General features: G+C 39.0%; 2 protein-coding genes and 1 long non-coding RNA gene across 4 annotated transcripts in view; 1 reads left to right on the forward strand and 2 right to left on the reverse strand.

Moving 5' to 3' along the window:
• The first annotated feature begins 2,123 nt into the window (after positions 1 to 2,123).
• Positions 2,124 to 15,438, forward strand: part of tmem231 (transmembrane protein 231) — a 190,929-nt gene continuing 177,614 nt past the window's right edge. Inside the window, exons 1-4 of one of the 2 annotated variants that reach the window (XM_077515472.1) lie at positions 2,124 to 2,198; positions 2,721 to 2,887; positions 2,979 to 3,107; positions 3,346 to 3,489. In XM_077515472.1, coding sequence (XP_077371598.1) covers positions 2,168 to 2,198; positions 2,721 to 2,887; positions 2,979 to 3,107; positions 3,346 to 3,489 — 471 coding nt within the window. In that variant the 5' untranslated portion in view covers positions 2,124 to 2,167. The other variant, XM_077515471.1, reaches the window with a different exon arrangement.
• On the reverse strand, positions 4,565 to 7,019 carry LOC144015449 (uncharacterized). Its single transcript, XR_013282705.1, has 5 exons — positions 6,805 to 7,019; positions 6,584 to 6,710; positions 5,667 to 5,738; positions 4,943 to 5,091; positions 4,565 to 4,826 (listed from the first exon to the last, which is right to left on the reverse strand). It is a non-coding gene; the product is annotated as an uncharacterized LOC144015449 (long non-coding RNA).
• On the reverse strand, positions 11,417 to 12,600 carry LOC144016762 (uncharacterized). Its single transcript, XM_077518083.1, has 5 exons — positions 12,255 to 12,600; positions 12,084 to 12,130; positions 11,949 to 11,999; positions 11,837 to 11,870; positions 11,417 to 11,737 (listed from the first exon to the last, which is right to left on the reverse strand). The coding sequence occupies exons 1-5, from the start codon at positions 12,379 to 12,381 to the stop codon at positions 11,418 to 11,420; spliced, it is 579 nt and encodes a 192-aa protein (XP_077374209.1). The 5' UTR covers positions 12,382 to 12,600; the 3' UTR covers position 11,417.

A 15,438-nucleotide genomic window follows, 5' to 3' on the forward strand; every position in this document is an offset into this window, starting at 1 on the left:
AGTACAATGCCATTTGTGCATTCACTCACACACAGAAACATGGTCTCCCAGGTGAGGAATTGAACCCATATCTCCTGGAGCAGAGGTAAGCGGCAGTAACCACTCCGCCCATGTATAATAACGCCATGGTGGGACTGATGTGTTGTCGTTTTCAATGCACATGCGCAAGTTCATTTGACTCAAACTAAATATATTACCTGGAGAGCATAAAGACAAGAAATTTAATTGGAAAGAAATCAAAAACTTTATTTTGGGCCCTTTGGATGTATTATTAGTTCCGTTGAAATAAAAATTGATGTCTGTCAATGCAAAATAAATGGTTTTCACAATGAAATCAATACCTTTATCCTGTTTTGAATGGATTATTACTTTCAATGAAATGCTGATTGCAACCCTTTTTAAGGTGTATGAAGAGATTGTCGACATTGGGAGGTACATGGTGTACAGTCAAATAAATATGGCAAATAACTGTAACCATTAAACTTTTTGAATGTGTCTTTTTGAATAAAAAATAGTACATAGAGTTGAGTAAAAACACAATACAGTTTTTCTAATCATTAACCAATGGCAATCTATTACCTATAGCTCACCTTTCAAATTCAATCATTTCATTAATGCTCAAGTATACTGAAATGTATACTATATACGCTATATGAGCAGGATCATATATTTTCTTTTATTGAAATATAACCTATTGTATTATAAATGAAATAAGTTAAAAGATATAATGAATAAGGGGTTGGACTAGATAAGTTTTCAACTTCTTCCTACTTCCTTTTGAACATGCAGATTGTTATTGACTGATTTTATGTTTCTTTTATGTTAAAATTTTCTTTTCTGCTGTCTATCTGTGTGTTTATGCTGTATGTTAAATAAAATCAAATCAAATCAATCAAATCAAATGCATATATTAGCAGCAGTGATAATTATGAAAACATTGTCATTCAAACGGTGCAGTGCAAAATGCATTTATCAGATTGCTGGTTTATTTAATACATTGTTTGCTATTTTATATGATGTGGCTTGAGGAGCAAATATAGTTAAAAGTAGCTTAATGTTATAATTGTATGGGTCCGAAAATAAGTAACTTGACATATTATAAAGTAAACTTAAACAAGTTACACTCGTACTGATCTCAAGAGCAGGTACCGTCATGAGTAACTGTGTAAAACGTGGGTTTTAAACATGATCACGTTATTTTCCAATCTAATCACTGTTTTACAGAATAAATTAACGTGTGATATTAAGTTATCGTGTTTTACAACTTGGTCTGAGTGCATTCGCTTTTATTTTCAAAGCTATACTACTACTTCCTTATTATTAGAGTGCGATGCTCTTATTTTGAATTCCAATCCACCACTTCCTGTCTTTTACTTCCTTTCAGGAGTGCAGGATAGTTTTTCCACTGATCTGAATACATGACTGGATAGCCGATAGGCCAAGATTTTTGAAGTCGCAAGGCCGCCATATTGCTCCTCCCAAGAAACGTTTCTCAGCATAAGATCCTACACATTTACAGTATCGAAATTGGAGAATATTTGAAATAGTACCTAGTAGAAAGAACATGATTTATGGTGTTTTAAATTTGTTAAAAGATGACTTCAGTCATTTTATAACTTGCCTTAAATACGTGTATAAATTATATGCTTAATGATTTACAGGAGGAAACTTTCATTCATTCATTCATTCATTCATTCATTCATTCATTCATTCATTTTCCCAGCCTCACAAGGGTTGCGGGGGTGCTGGCTGGATATATATATATATATATATATATATATATATATATATATATATATATATATATATATATATATATATATATATATATATATATATATATATATATATATATATATTAAATGAAGAATTATAACTGTAATAACTGTAATTCAACAAAAGATACCTCTGCCAAATCTAATATTGGGGTCTAAGGAACTGACTGATAAAAGGACAAGGGGGTATTCAAAGCAGCACAAAGGCACTTGTTATTTTTATTGTTATTTTATTTTTTAACTTGTTAAAAAATAGCGACCACCTCGGCACAACCCCCCACCCAGGCTCGGGCCTTATACTAACTACCGTATAGTTTATAGTACTCGTCTGCTCGCGAGGTGAGAGGAGCAAGATGGCCACCCTGTGACCTCAACGGCTTGCACGGGCGTGTATGGACTATCGGTCATCCAGTCATATATCAGGTCTGATTTTTTTTCCCCCCTCCCCACTTCTTTATTGAAAGTTGAATTCAGACAGTGCAGGATTAGAATTTACTTTAGATGCCGTGACGCACACCATGAGCGCTGTATCCGAATTTTCTTTCCTTTCCTGCAGTGGTCGAACGAGCGTGTTATTTTGATAATGTTCTCCGGTTGTATGCACGTTGTTTGCTTGAGTCAACCCGCTATCCCAAAGCTTGTTGCTGGTACACATCAGGGGTATTTCCCCACAGAAGTGAACGAATCCTAAAATACAGTAAAGGATGGCTTTTTATGAAGTTTACTCTCATCCCGCTTTGATTCGTTACAAAGCAGGCGTTTGCACTAGCGCCACTGTGTTTCTCGTTGTGGTTGTATGCCTCACTTATATATCGCCGCTGCTGGTGGCTTACAGGAGCCAAGGTACCGTAAAGTTAGGTCAATTAAATTGATATGTTGCAGCTTGTTAAAGTGAAAATCAAAACAATCGTCGGTGTAAACGAGTGGGTGTTTGCCATACTTTAGGTTTCTGGCTTAAAAGGAGCACGTATGAAGAACAAGCAGTAGTTCGTTTCCAGTATGAGACACTGCTGGTGGCTGCAACCCGCAGAAATGGTGATTATGTAGCGTGGAGCACTTTTCCGCATCTGAACAACATGCTTGGAAAGAACCTGAGAATCCCTGCTGTCTCGGTAGGATATTGTTTTCAACATCCTCAGAAAATGTACAATTTCAACAAAAAAAAAAAAAGTTCTCATTTTTTTTCACCAACATAATCTTCAGGTGAGGGAAGAAGACCAAAACCTGGATGGAAAATTGGACCATCTGATTTTTCAACTGCAGTTACCCCTGAATGATGACGAAAATGTGTACAGTGTCCAGCTGCTACTGACATTCAGCTACCATCTCTTTGTATGTATTACGTGACAACAAACAGTAACATAATTGAACATAAGAAGGCATTTAAGTTGAACCAACCACAATTGTTTTTCACTTTTAATCATTAAGTAGCCAAATAGTTTAACTATAGCACTAGTGTTAACTATTGATTATGTCCCTGTATGTTCCCTATTATGTAACTTGATCTTATATATTTGGCAACTTTTCAGTAGCGACTGTATGATGCAAACAAATCCTGTTGGTTTGTTAGACAAAGTCAACAGTGGTGATGCAGAGCCTGGCTTACGTGCAGCATTCTGCCTCAGTCCCTGGAGCAAAGCTGTTCATCAGTGGAGACCTGAGGCTGAAGCAGAGAACACCCCTGCCTCACTGTGGCCTGTTCAACATTTACAATGTGAGAGTATTTACTGATTTTTAAAAATTCTATTTACGTTATAAGTAGGATCCCAGCTAGCAAAATTCCTCCGGCTCATATATGGGCCACATGCTTGCGTTTGTTCTGGCCCAGTATACGGCTGGGTCCTCGGGCCAAGACCGGCCCACACACGGCAAGACGTTCTGGTTCAACATGAATGGGCCTGACATGGGCCAGTGTATTGTTAACAACAGAAAAAGGCTGTCGCTCACTTCTGGCCCACATGCTGTCTTACTTTAGGTAGCCTATAATAAATTGGCCCACCTCTGGCCCATACACTATAAACCGATCAATTTAAGATGTGCTGCCGGCCCAAACCTGGCCCATGCACTGCATGAAAGATTGTGTTGTCATGGAGATCTTGTGTCCCATCCACACTCTAAAAAGAGAATTGTTTAACCAATTAAAGATTACAAATTGAACTGTTGACCAATTAAAAAAATGCTTCAATTGTTAACGTATTACTGAATTAAGTTAGTCCAAAAAGAATATATTAAGTTTAATTGATTATGAGTTCATTAAATTTAATACTTTGAATTAGTAATTTTTTTAGATTAGTATATTTAATTTAATGAACTCATAACTAATTAAACTTAATATTCACTTTGGACTAACTTCAATTGAGTGTTACCAGTTGAAACAATTTTTTAAGTTGGTCAACAATTCAATTCATAATCTTAAATTCGTTAAACAATTCTGTTTTAAGAGTGCAGTCTTTTTTTTTTTTTTGTATTTCTGAAATACTGAAACATGACAGTCCAGATTGCCGTTAAAAATTTAGATAAAGCCGTCTTCATTAGAACAGTCTGATTTGTTGCAGTTGTTGAATGGATTTAAAAGTGCTAAAATGGCAAGTGGTCCCTTGCTTTGATATTATTGATATTAATAAAATACTCTTGAGTAGTATTTTTCAGCATTTCAGAAACACCAGTGAAAAATGCAGCAATACATACAGTAAACACTAGTTAGTGCAACACAAGACCTGATATCTGTGTATGTACATGAATGTTTCTGTGACGATTAAAAATATACAAGTACATGAATACACCAAAAGTGACGAAAGGTGATCAATTTATTACTAAACACAGCAACAACAGGAGCTAATTTATTACTTAAAACATCCACAACAAGTTACTGTTCAACAATGCAACAAAACATGCTAATTTACAGACAAACCCCAATTTAACTGTCACTCAATCTGAGTCGCCGTTTTTTCGCCCCTTCTCTGTCTGCTGCGAGCTGCAACCATCTCTTAATATGGCTCTCTGTTTCGTGTTGTGAGGCTGTTGTTGTGAGGGGGCTCTTTCTGACAGCATCTGAAATAGACAACCATTTAATAAAGAAACATTTTGTTAGTACAATGCAAATACAATGTGGCAAAATTATTTGACCCTGCAGAAATTTAAACAGATTGAAAAATCTGAATATTTACCAATTAGGACAGCCTTTAATTGCAGAGATGACATTGATGTTTTCGCATTTACTCCTCTCCAATTCGTCTCCAGGCTGTTTGAGATCGTCTGCTTCATTAAACGCCACACTGTCTTTCACGTCATCCCCGATAACACTCAAGTGGTTTATCTAAAAGGATAAAGTAGTTTATTTGAGTGTCAGAAGACAAAATGATTAGGTTGAGAGAGTTAAGTCAAGGGTACCGCAACATACTGTATATTATTATCTGAAATTTGGGTCAATGTGGCCAGAAAGCTAAAAAATTGTGAATTGCTAAAAATGATATACAGGACGGTACGCAAATATGTTTGAGTAAGTTAAGTGTATATGTGCATGTGCTGCATTTGTTACTAGGGCTGGATGATTATGGAAAATGATCATCTATTTCTGATTGAGATTGAAATCCCAATTAATAAAATAATTATTCATCAATTTCTTTTTTTCAAGTACAACAACCTAACCTTATAAATATATGAAATTAAAGCTTCTTGCAATTTCATTCATTTCAAACATAACCATCATTACCATCTTTATTATCGTATTTATTTTATTTTTTGTGCTATGTCATATGGAAATGTGTGTTAGTATGATAAAAACAAAAAAGTCCTTGGATCAAGTATTTGTATCCTTCAATTTTGAGGAAAATCCTCTTAAATACCACAATACATACCCTTTAAAATTACATGTAACAAAGAATCACTTACAGGTTGTAGTTAAGGATTCTTGAGGAGTCCTTGTTGATGTGTGCATTGGCTGGGACCATGGGTTAGGATTATCTTGAAAGAAATAGAATTTTAGATTTTAGCATAAAAATAATTTTTAAAAATGACATAAAAAAACATGGGCAAATGATTTTTAAAAAATGAATTAAATGAACAGTAAACATATTTATGACATAACCAATATGAAAACGCGATGCCATAAATTCAAAATAGAAATTTCCTTAAAAATGTTTTGTGATTGGGCTTGTATAGGCCATCTAAAAATCACACAATATAGCAGCCATCCATACATTATCTGAACTCCTTATCATCCCTGATGTCTTTGGGCTAGTTTCCATACAAAATAACTTGCAAATTAATCTCCTAATGTTATGCAGAATTCATGTGACTTCACATTTTTCCGCAACTGTCCCACCTCACCTCAATTTACTCAGCAAACTCACATATGGGCCACAGGCGATGTATCGCCTGTGGCCCGTAATGTCACTCACGCAGGTTACAGAAGTGCACCTGCGGCTGCCCGCCAATTGAAATAGCTTCCACAAGTTAGAACATTTGAAATATGATTTACAAATCTCTAGAGTTCTAGGCAGTTTGTCCCATTAAGCTACATTTCGATAGTTTTGTAAGTGCTTGATTTAATCACGGTGTGGTCTAGTGAAGTGAATGCCGTTTTTTTTGTTTTTTTGGTTGGGGTGGATAATCCCAACAGAGGAACTTCGGTATCTTATTTATTACTCTAGCTAGCTAGCTAGCTAGCTAGCTAACTTTACCACACCGGAACAGATGCTATTTTACCTCACAAAAAAAAGTGTTCAACCACACGCCTGGTATTTCACAAACATCCATGACAAAATTTCAATGTTATGAAATAAAACAAAATGTGAAAACACGCTTACCTAATAGCGACCCACTTCAACGTAGTCCAGTAGTCAAGTGGATGGCGGTTTCTTTTATTTATTTATTTTTTTAACAGGAAGGTTGAGAGAGGAGTGCTCGGTGTCGCTCGGTGCAATACAGCGTGTCCTGCACGGGCAGTCAATGAAACGTTAAATAAGTAAGGCTAGTAAAAGAAAACTCCGTCCCAAAACTACAACAACAAAACAAACAAGTGACTTACCGCAGTCGGTTTCCTCGTGGCTCCAAAAGAATAGTTGTGTGACTACTATCCTGACTGTTGTCAAAACGCCGCACAAAAATGAATGTGTTCATTTGAATTTAGCCGCCGGCGACGTCACTTCTGGATCCAGCGAGTAAACGCCAACGGCATCCAGCGCCGCAGCGCATACGAGTAGTACCTGTACTCCAAAGACCAACATCCCTTGCCATGGAGCATGCGCATATGCCGCCTGCTTTTTTTTTGGTAGTGGCGGGCTGGTGGATGAATGTCTGTTCTGGCCCGGCAACGGCATCATACTTGTGTATCGTCGCAAGAAGAAAAAAAACCTGTGGGCCAAAACTCACATCACGGTCATGGGCCATGAACAGTATAAATACCCTTGTCCCAGTAACAACTTGACTTGAGGATTATAAATATGTGGTATCCTCATCTGGGCCGAGTTTGGAGTATACACAGTTAATCTGTCCGGCTGTCAGCCGACACTGGCGGTAGACAGCCAGAATCGGCCCAGAACTGACTGCTATCTGGGATTGTGTACCGAAGACGGTACTTATGTGGTATGGACCGATCTGGGTCGGTACTTCCGAGTACCGATTCATGTAAAATGAAACAGTGTTTTGTTTGTGAAGCACGTCGTTTTAAGTTGCGACTGCGACCCTACTGAATAGAATCATGACAGAAGAACGTTAAGGGATAGTCATTGTAATTTGGATGTACTACTCTTGACCATATTTACAATAGCGAAAGCTTGTGGCCAAGATGTAGTGAGAATTACAGACCATGTCGGGTGCATTCAAATGATTAATTTGAACCCAATTATTCTCTTTTGTTCACGTCGTGTCCCCTTCCAACTGTCATTTTTTACTATATTGGGTGCAATGTGGGTTGGAAGTTCAAACTCATTGCGCGGCGTGTGGCAAGCTTTATGTTCTGGAAAAACAACTGCACAGATAACATAACATCAATTATTAATTTATATGTGACCCGCTCCGGCAAAAGGGTCCGCATGTCGGCGGGATCAATCTAGAGATATGGCCGATATTAGACAGTTGGACATTTTTTGTCCATTTTGAGATTTCTCTACAAATAGCCTCCTTGAGGTCTCTAGTTTCATTTGCAAGTAGTACAAAAGTCAAAATTGTAATAGAAGTGTATGAAAATAAGCAATTATTAGACGGTATGTAACTAAAGGGTGTTTTTAGCCTAGCTGCTCGCTTGCACTGCTTCATGCCCAACTGTTTAAAAACAACAACCTGAATTTCCTAGACTCAGACGTACTTCACAAATGATTTAAATAAATGTTGTGAGGATAAGTGGATCGGCTAATGGATGGATGGATGAACATAGTAAAAAAAAAAAGTCAAAATACACCATTCAGCATGAATGTGAACGGAGCAGTCAGCCTACCTTTTGGAGCAGAAGCGATGTTGTCATCGGTCCTGGATACCGGCGTATTTGAATCCAAACAGACAGAGATATTCCACAGGATCTCTTTCTTAATGAATCAAATTTTACTTTTAATGCAAATTATTTCATTCACACACTAAACCATATTGAACTCGAGCAGTGGAGCACTGCAGTGAGTAGCCTCCATGCCCCCACGGAGAGTGATTGACAGGCTGTCACTCACAGTCACACCGATTCGGGACTTAAAAGTTGTGACATGCGCCAGTGCCTTGTATGTAACGTAGAGGAATGTAATAATGTATTGTAAATAGGGCTGGGAAAAAAAGTCGACGAGGTCGACTTTAAAAATAGGTCTAAAAATTTAAGTCGCCTCTCCGCCCGGAACGTTGTTTGCGCCATCGCCGTCCATCCATGTTTCACACAGACTTTTTATGCCACCGCGCAGCGTATGTTTTATTTATTTTTATTTATTTATTTTTTTTTTAAATCACTCATTCACACACTCACACAAGCTCACTTCACGTAAGCCTGCACAGCGTATGTTGCAAACTTAGGTGAGATGGATGCGGACACGCCGGACAGAGTAAAAAATGGGTCCTGTTTGGTTGGTCTGATTAGCTGTTTGAATTTGGAGGTGTTGCACAGTCGCAATTAGCCTAACTATGAGCATACAGTTCTTTTACTGCAAGCGTGCATGTACAGTATTTACAATATGTATTAGTTATGATTAGGTGCGTTTCCATTACCCTCAGTTTTGCGCAAAAGGCATGTTTCGCAAAAGTAAGCTGGTAATGGAAACACCGGATTTGCGAAAAAACTCTCAAATATCGCAAAAAGTTTTTATGCTCTTATGAGGTGGTTTTTGAGACGTATCGAAAAAGAAGTATTTCGCAAAAGTGTAATGGAAACACTTTTTGCGCATTAGTAGTCATGTGACACCTGCCCGGTCATGGAGGAAAGGAATGTAACACGTTGTTTATGTGTATTTTTTTATTAAACTTGCAATTACTATTTGTTTTGAGAATGTTTAATTTCGGTTTTGTATTTTTGTTTTACATGCTGAAGTGATTTGTATCGGCTCCTGCACGTCATGAGCGGAAAAGAGAGAGAGGTGTAATCGAGCGAGCCCCCTTCGAAAAGTTGAAGGAGAGGAGAGCTTGAAATCCTGTCCTGCCATGTCTGGTTAATTTAGCAGAAAACATCAGAAACTTTTAACAATTTGTAACCCGCCTTTTACCCAGCTTCTGCATGGGAACAACAACATTTTAGGATTACAGGAAGTAGGAAGTACGGTGCCACTCGCTTTCGTGTCAGAACTGCTTGCCGACTGCCGAGGGACATACACAACAACACCAACACTAAATGCCCGAAACTGCCCGATGAGGGGTGAGTGTTTTTAAAGTAATATAACTATACCGGGCGTCCGTCTACCGTAAACATCATGAGCACCTTCTACAGAACAGCGAGGTCTCGCGAGACGGGACATTCCGAGAATTGCGCCTCAGAAGCGAAACTCTTTTCAATGGAAACACCGACAATTCGAAATTGTACTTTATCGAAATAGTACAATATCGCTTTTATTTTTGCGAAAAAGGGTAATGGAAACACACCTAATGGTTGCAATATTTTAAAATGGAGCAAAAGCGAATGGATAGGAGGACAGAGATACAGGCTCTTCTAAACATTTGGGAGAGGAAGACAGCACGACTTTGAATCAATGTCACCCAAGCCACCATGCACGTTATTACTGCCAAGCTTGGTGAGGTGAACAACTAAAATGTTCACACGACCCTCAAAAAGTCTGTAAAAGCTGCAAAGATACACCAAGACTTTTAAACACTCATTGATCAGTACAGCGGCATGACTGCCGAGTGAATGGCACGGCCAATTCGACCCCACGGTTCATGGATACCGGAGCAATAACATGATTCAGCGCGTCACGGATAGACGAAGATAAACATGACAATAATGTTACAGAAATGCTTTTAATATTGTCAGTTAGTTCGCTCCCTCGTGTAGCGTTTGACAGCAGCTTAATTGTATGACTGTCACTTTCTATGAGTCAGTACAGTAGTTACTTATTTTTGCTGCGACCAGCAAATCTCTTGCTCGCGTTATTTTGCCGTTGAACGCGCGGAACGACAAATCCTTGGACTGCCGTGACTACCACGATTGCTTATAGACATCTACAAGCGTATATGAATAACACAAATGTGCACGACTAGTTTGCTGCGGCATCGGGATGGCCATTTTGTCGAGTCAAACACATTTCACTGGGAGTTAGCTTAGCGCGTAGTACTGCAAAATCACAGCAATGTGAAAGGCAAACTTTTTCCACTCACCGTGACCCTCAATGGTGAATTAGCGGTCACAAACACGGCTCGCAAAGCAGGTCATATTGGTCGCAAAAGAAGAGCTTATTCCCCTCGGCGTAAAAAAAATAAAAATAAAAAAATCCCCTCGTGACAAAATAACATCCGGTGATCAGTTGCGGGTCACGGCAAAAAACAAACAAACACCCACCATTGCCTGTGTTTTAATGACCATACCACACTGAAATTGAAGTGAAGGGAGGGCTTGACAACTTGGGGAGCACCGTGTGCGTGCGTGCGTGCGTGCGCGCGTGCGTGCGGACTCGCCGCTGACTAAATTGAAGACTTATTATTGTGCAGGAAATTTAAGGAACAGTGGGTATTTATATGCAGATTATCCACTCAATTCAACACATGTTCAACATTTGCGGCTTCAAACTAACAAAAAATAAAAAAATAAATATAAATAAAAAAATAAAATAATAATATAAAATAATAATATAAGAATAATAAAAGTCGATTAGTCATTAACTCTTTGACTGCCAGCCATTTTCGGAAAAGGTAACCCCATACTGCCAGCTGATTTACAGAATTTTACCGATCTTTCAAGCTCCACAGAAAATGTTGTGTTAGGACTATGGAAACGCTGATACTATCAAATGAAAGATTGAAGTCTCTTTCATCTAAAAAAAAAAGTTTGTTTCTACCTTATTCAGATCTTCAGTAATCAACAATAGAAAACAGCTTCGTTTCACCCAAATCCTCTATTTTCTTCCACAATACGGAGAAATCAAGCTTTTTGTGAAACGATGTTATTTCATGCACTCTAGTGAATTTGGCCCTTTTTTTTTTTTGCATGAGTGATTCTACAAACACCTAAACTTCTATAAAACACTACCCCAACAATAAAAAAAAAAAGTACATGCAACAGTAGCAATCCGAACAAACAATTTGGAAAACTCTTTGCAAACTATTTACACGTGCGCAACAGTTTTTGTCAGTCTGCTTCTGCATGGACTGATTTGCGTAGAGGTTGGTATGATGAACGATGTGCTGGAGAAGTTCATCCGTGATGAAGAGCTCCAGGATGTCAGCTGGCAGGTGGGAATTCAGCTCTGCTGCAGCATCCCTTGGTCCTGGTTTTGCAGCAAAGGGGAAGATGGTTGGCTGCCAGCCGAATTCATCAACTTCAAGCCAGCCAGAATCTTTGGGATCTGCAAATATACATTTCAATATCATATATTATTTTAGAGCACTGTGATGCAATGTGTGTGTGTGTGTGTGTGTGTGTGTGTGTGTGTGTGCATGTTTACCTTTTTTTCTTGGATGTATTGATTGATGCACATTCTGTAAATTATAGAAGACGTTTACCATCAAATATTTTATTAGTTCTGTGGAGAATCTTTTTTTTTCTTTTCTTTTTACCTTTGTTCTGCTCACTGTGAGAAGGGTCACTTTGGGCCCTATGAGAAGGAGCTGAAAGAAACATATACAATTACAATACTATCGAAAGACTTTCCTTTTATTGTTGCGGTGTATTGAAAACGTTTTTTTTTTTACCTTTCTTTGTCGTAGAACCAGCGGTCGGACGTTGCTGTGAGCACGATCTATAAAATATACATTCACGTTTGTATAGGTAATAGATGTTTTAGTGTATATCAGCACATTTACACACGCTGCTAGCAGATCGACCGAAAAGGAAAGTAATCTTACTAGCATGTTGGCGCTTACCTTCACGTTCTTTGGAAGACTGTCCAAGACTGTCTTGCATCGGACCCATAGTAGTCGTCATCGTCCGATAAAACGTCATCTGTGCAGACTTGCTCGGTTGTGCACCACTTTTCTCCGGTGTTAGCATCGCTAGCCGGTGGGGCCTTAGGACGTTATTAGCATCGCTAGCCGGTGGGGCCTTAGGACGTGGTCGAAACGGCCGCGTCACCGCTTCAACTATGACTTAACCCCGTCATCACTGTGCTCTTGAGCACTGGTCGATGCTTTTGAGCTTTGAAAATAAGGATCAAGCATGAGCTGCTTGCCATCTGTAGCCTTTTTGACTCCCTTAGCCAAGTTAGCCATTCTCTCCCCCTCAACACTCTAGCGCAGCCTCTCTTCTTCTACTGTTGTCTCTTGTCCAAAAGACATCACAGCCATCTAGTGGCCAGGAATACTCATATAGTAACCCGATCGGCTTGATACTTGGAGCACAGCTGCCCAAGGCTTTCCTCCACCCGTTTCCATAAAAAAACATAGTAGACGTCAATTAACGTCTATGGCGGCCAATCCTAGGATTATACTGAACGTTTTTAAACGTTTATGGTGGTCAAAGAGTTAAAAATATGAGAAGTAAAGTCAATTTGAAAAAAAGTCGTTATTGACAACCCTAATTGTAAATACTAATATAATGTTTCGATCGCTTGTCAATGTCATTTCATACGACGCTGGACACGCCACTTCTTCAATGTGTCAAAAATGAACACTGAGCAGTCTGCTTGCATACGTCACAAATATCACTACAAATTTTCACTTTATGCTCTTTTAAATGGGATGACATGCACATGAAAATGAGCTATGAAATATTGAACTTGAAGATGAAAAATGGTCCTCTCAAAAGAGTCGCAATGACACCCCGCCCCAAAATGCACACAGGCTATATTGATTTGTAAATACAAGAGTTGAGTGTCACTTGGTGTGTGGGGTGGAGTGACAAAACAAAACAAAAACTAACGAAGTGAACTATGTACATAAGTGCCTGTCCGTGCATGTGGGATGTCTTTCGGCTGCCATCCGGTTCACTGCCAGCTCCAACAATCCCCACAACTTCTAGATGCACCACCTGTACATTGTAGAACCAGAAACAATTGCAACTAGAGCTGCAAGCAGCTATAAAGGGCCCTCGCAGCCCGGGCCACGTTGGGGTACTTGCACGTTGGGGTACTCGCACATTGGGGTACTGGCATATTAGGAGCAAAATTTCTTTGAACATGCCATGCTAAACCTTTACATGTGAATTTTTTTTGCCAGGTGTGATGTTTGTGTCAAGCTCAATGGGTTTTGGTTTTTGTTAAGATCTGCAAAAAACAGCGTCCTTTTTTTATTTTTAGGGAATGAGTTGACCTGACTGTTTTTTTTTTTTTTTTTTTTGTAAAAGTATATATACCCATCATCGCTCGTACTCATTGCACAATCATTGCTTTGATTGTCCATAGAGGCGATAAAAAAAAAAAAAAAAAAAAAAAAATGAAACAAAATTAAAAAAAGTACATATGTTTGGATCGGTCTGATATCAGTGAACATCTTGAGTAGTGGAAAGTAAAAGAATATTCATAAATGACTTACAGTGGCATGAAAAAGTATCTGAACCTTTTGGAATTTCTCACATTTCTGCCTAAAATCACCATCAAACGTGATCTGATCTTTGTCAAAATCACACAGATGAAACAACAGTGTCTGCTTTAACTAAAACCACCCAAACATTTACAGGTTTTCATATTTTAACAAGGATAGCATGCAAACAATGACAGAAGGGGGGAAGAATAAGTAACTGAACCATCACATTTAATATTTTGTGGCCCCCCTTTGGCAGCAATAACTTCAACCGGACGCTTCCTGTAGCTGCAGATCAGTCTGGCACATCGATCAGGACTGATCTTGGCCCATTCTTCTTTACAAAACTGCTGTAGTTCAGTCAGATTCCTGGGATGTCTGGCATGAATCGCTGTCTTGAGGTCATGCCACAGCATCTCAATGGGGTTCAAGTCTGGACTTTGACTTGGCCACTCCAGAACGTGTATTTTGTTCTTCTGAAACCATTTTGAAGTCGATTTGCTTCTGTGTTTTGGATCATTGTCTTGTTGCAGCATCCATCCTCTTTTTAGCTTCAACTGTCTGACAGACGGCCTCAGGTTTTCCTGCAAAACATCCTGATAAACTTTTGAATTCATTTTTCCATGAATGATTGCAAGTTGTCCAGGCCCTGAGGAAGCAAAACAGCCCCAAACCATGATGCACCCTCCACCATGCTTCACGGTGGGGATGAGGTGTTGATGTTGGTGAGCTGTTCCATTTTTCCTCCACACATGACGTTGTGTGTTCCTCCCAAACAATTCAACTTTGGCTTCATCAGTCCACAAAATATTTTGCCAAAACTTCTGTAGAGTGCCCAAGTGCCTTTTTGCGAACATTAAACGAGCCACAATGTTTTTTTTAGACAGCAGTGGCTTCCTCCGTGGAGTCCTCCCATGAACACCATTCTTGGCCAATGTTTTACATATAGTTGATGCATGCACAGAGATATTGGACTGTGCCAGTGATCTCTGTAAGTCTTTAGCAGACACTCTAGGGTTATTTTTTACCTCTTTGAGTGGTCTGCGCTGAACTCTTGGCGTCATCTTTGGTGGGCGGCCACTCCTTGGGAGAGAAGTAACAGTGCCAAACTCTCTCCATTTGTACACAACTTCGCTGACTGTTGATTGATGAACATCCAGACTTATAGAGATGGTTTTGTATCCTTTGCCAGTTTTATACAAACCAACAATTCTTGATAGCAGGTCTTCCGACAGCTCTTTTGAGCGAGTCATGGTGCACATCAGACAATGCTTCTCATCAAGACAATTCTAACCAGGTGTGTGTTTTATAGTGGGCAGGGAAGCTTTAAGCCACTCATCAGTGATTGGGCACACACCTGACTTATATTGTTTGGTAAAAATTGGTTTCAATTGCTCTTTAAGTATCCTTAGGCAGAGGGTTCAATTACTTATTCCTCCCCCTTCTGTCATTGTTTGCATGCTATCCTTGTTAAAATATGAAAACCTGTAAATGTTTGGGTGGTTTTAGTTAAAGCAGATACTGTTGTTTCATCTGTGTGATTTTGACAAAGATCAGATCACGTTTGATGGTGATTTTAGGCAGAAATGTG

This window comes from Festucalex cinctus, chromosome 3 (assembly GCF_051991245.1).
Source record: "Festucalex cinctus isolate MCC-2025b chromosome 3, RoL_Fcin_1.0, whole genome shotgun sequence".
Lineage (NCBI taxonomy): Eukaryota > Metazoa > Chordata > Actinopteri > Syngnathiformes > Syngnathidae > Festucalex > Festucalex cinctus.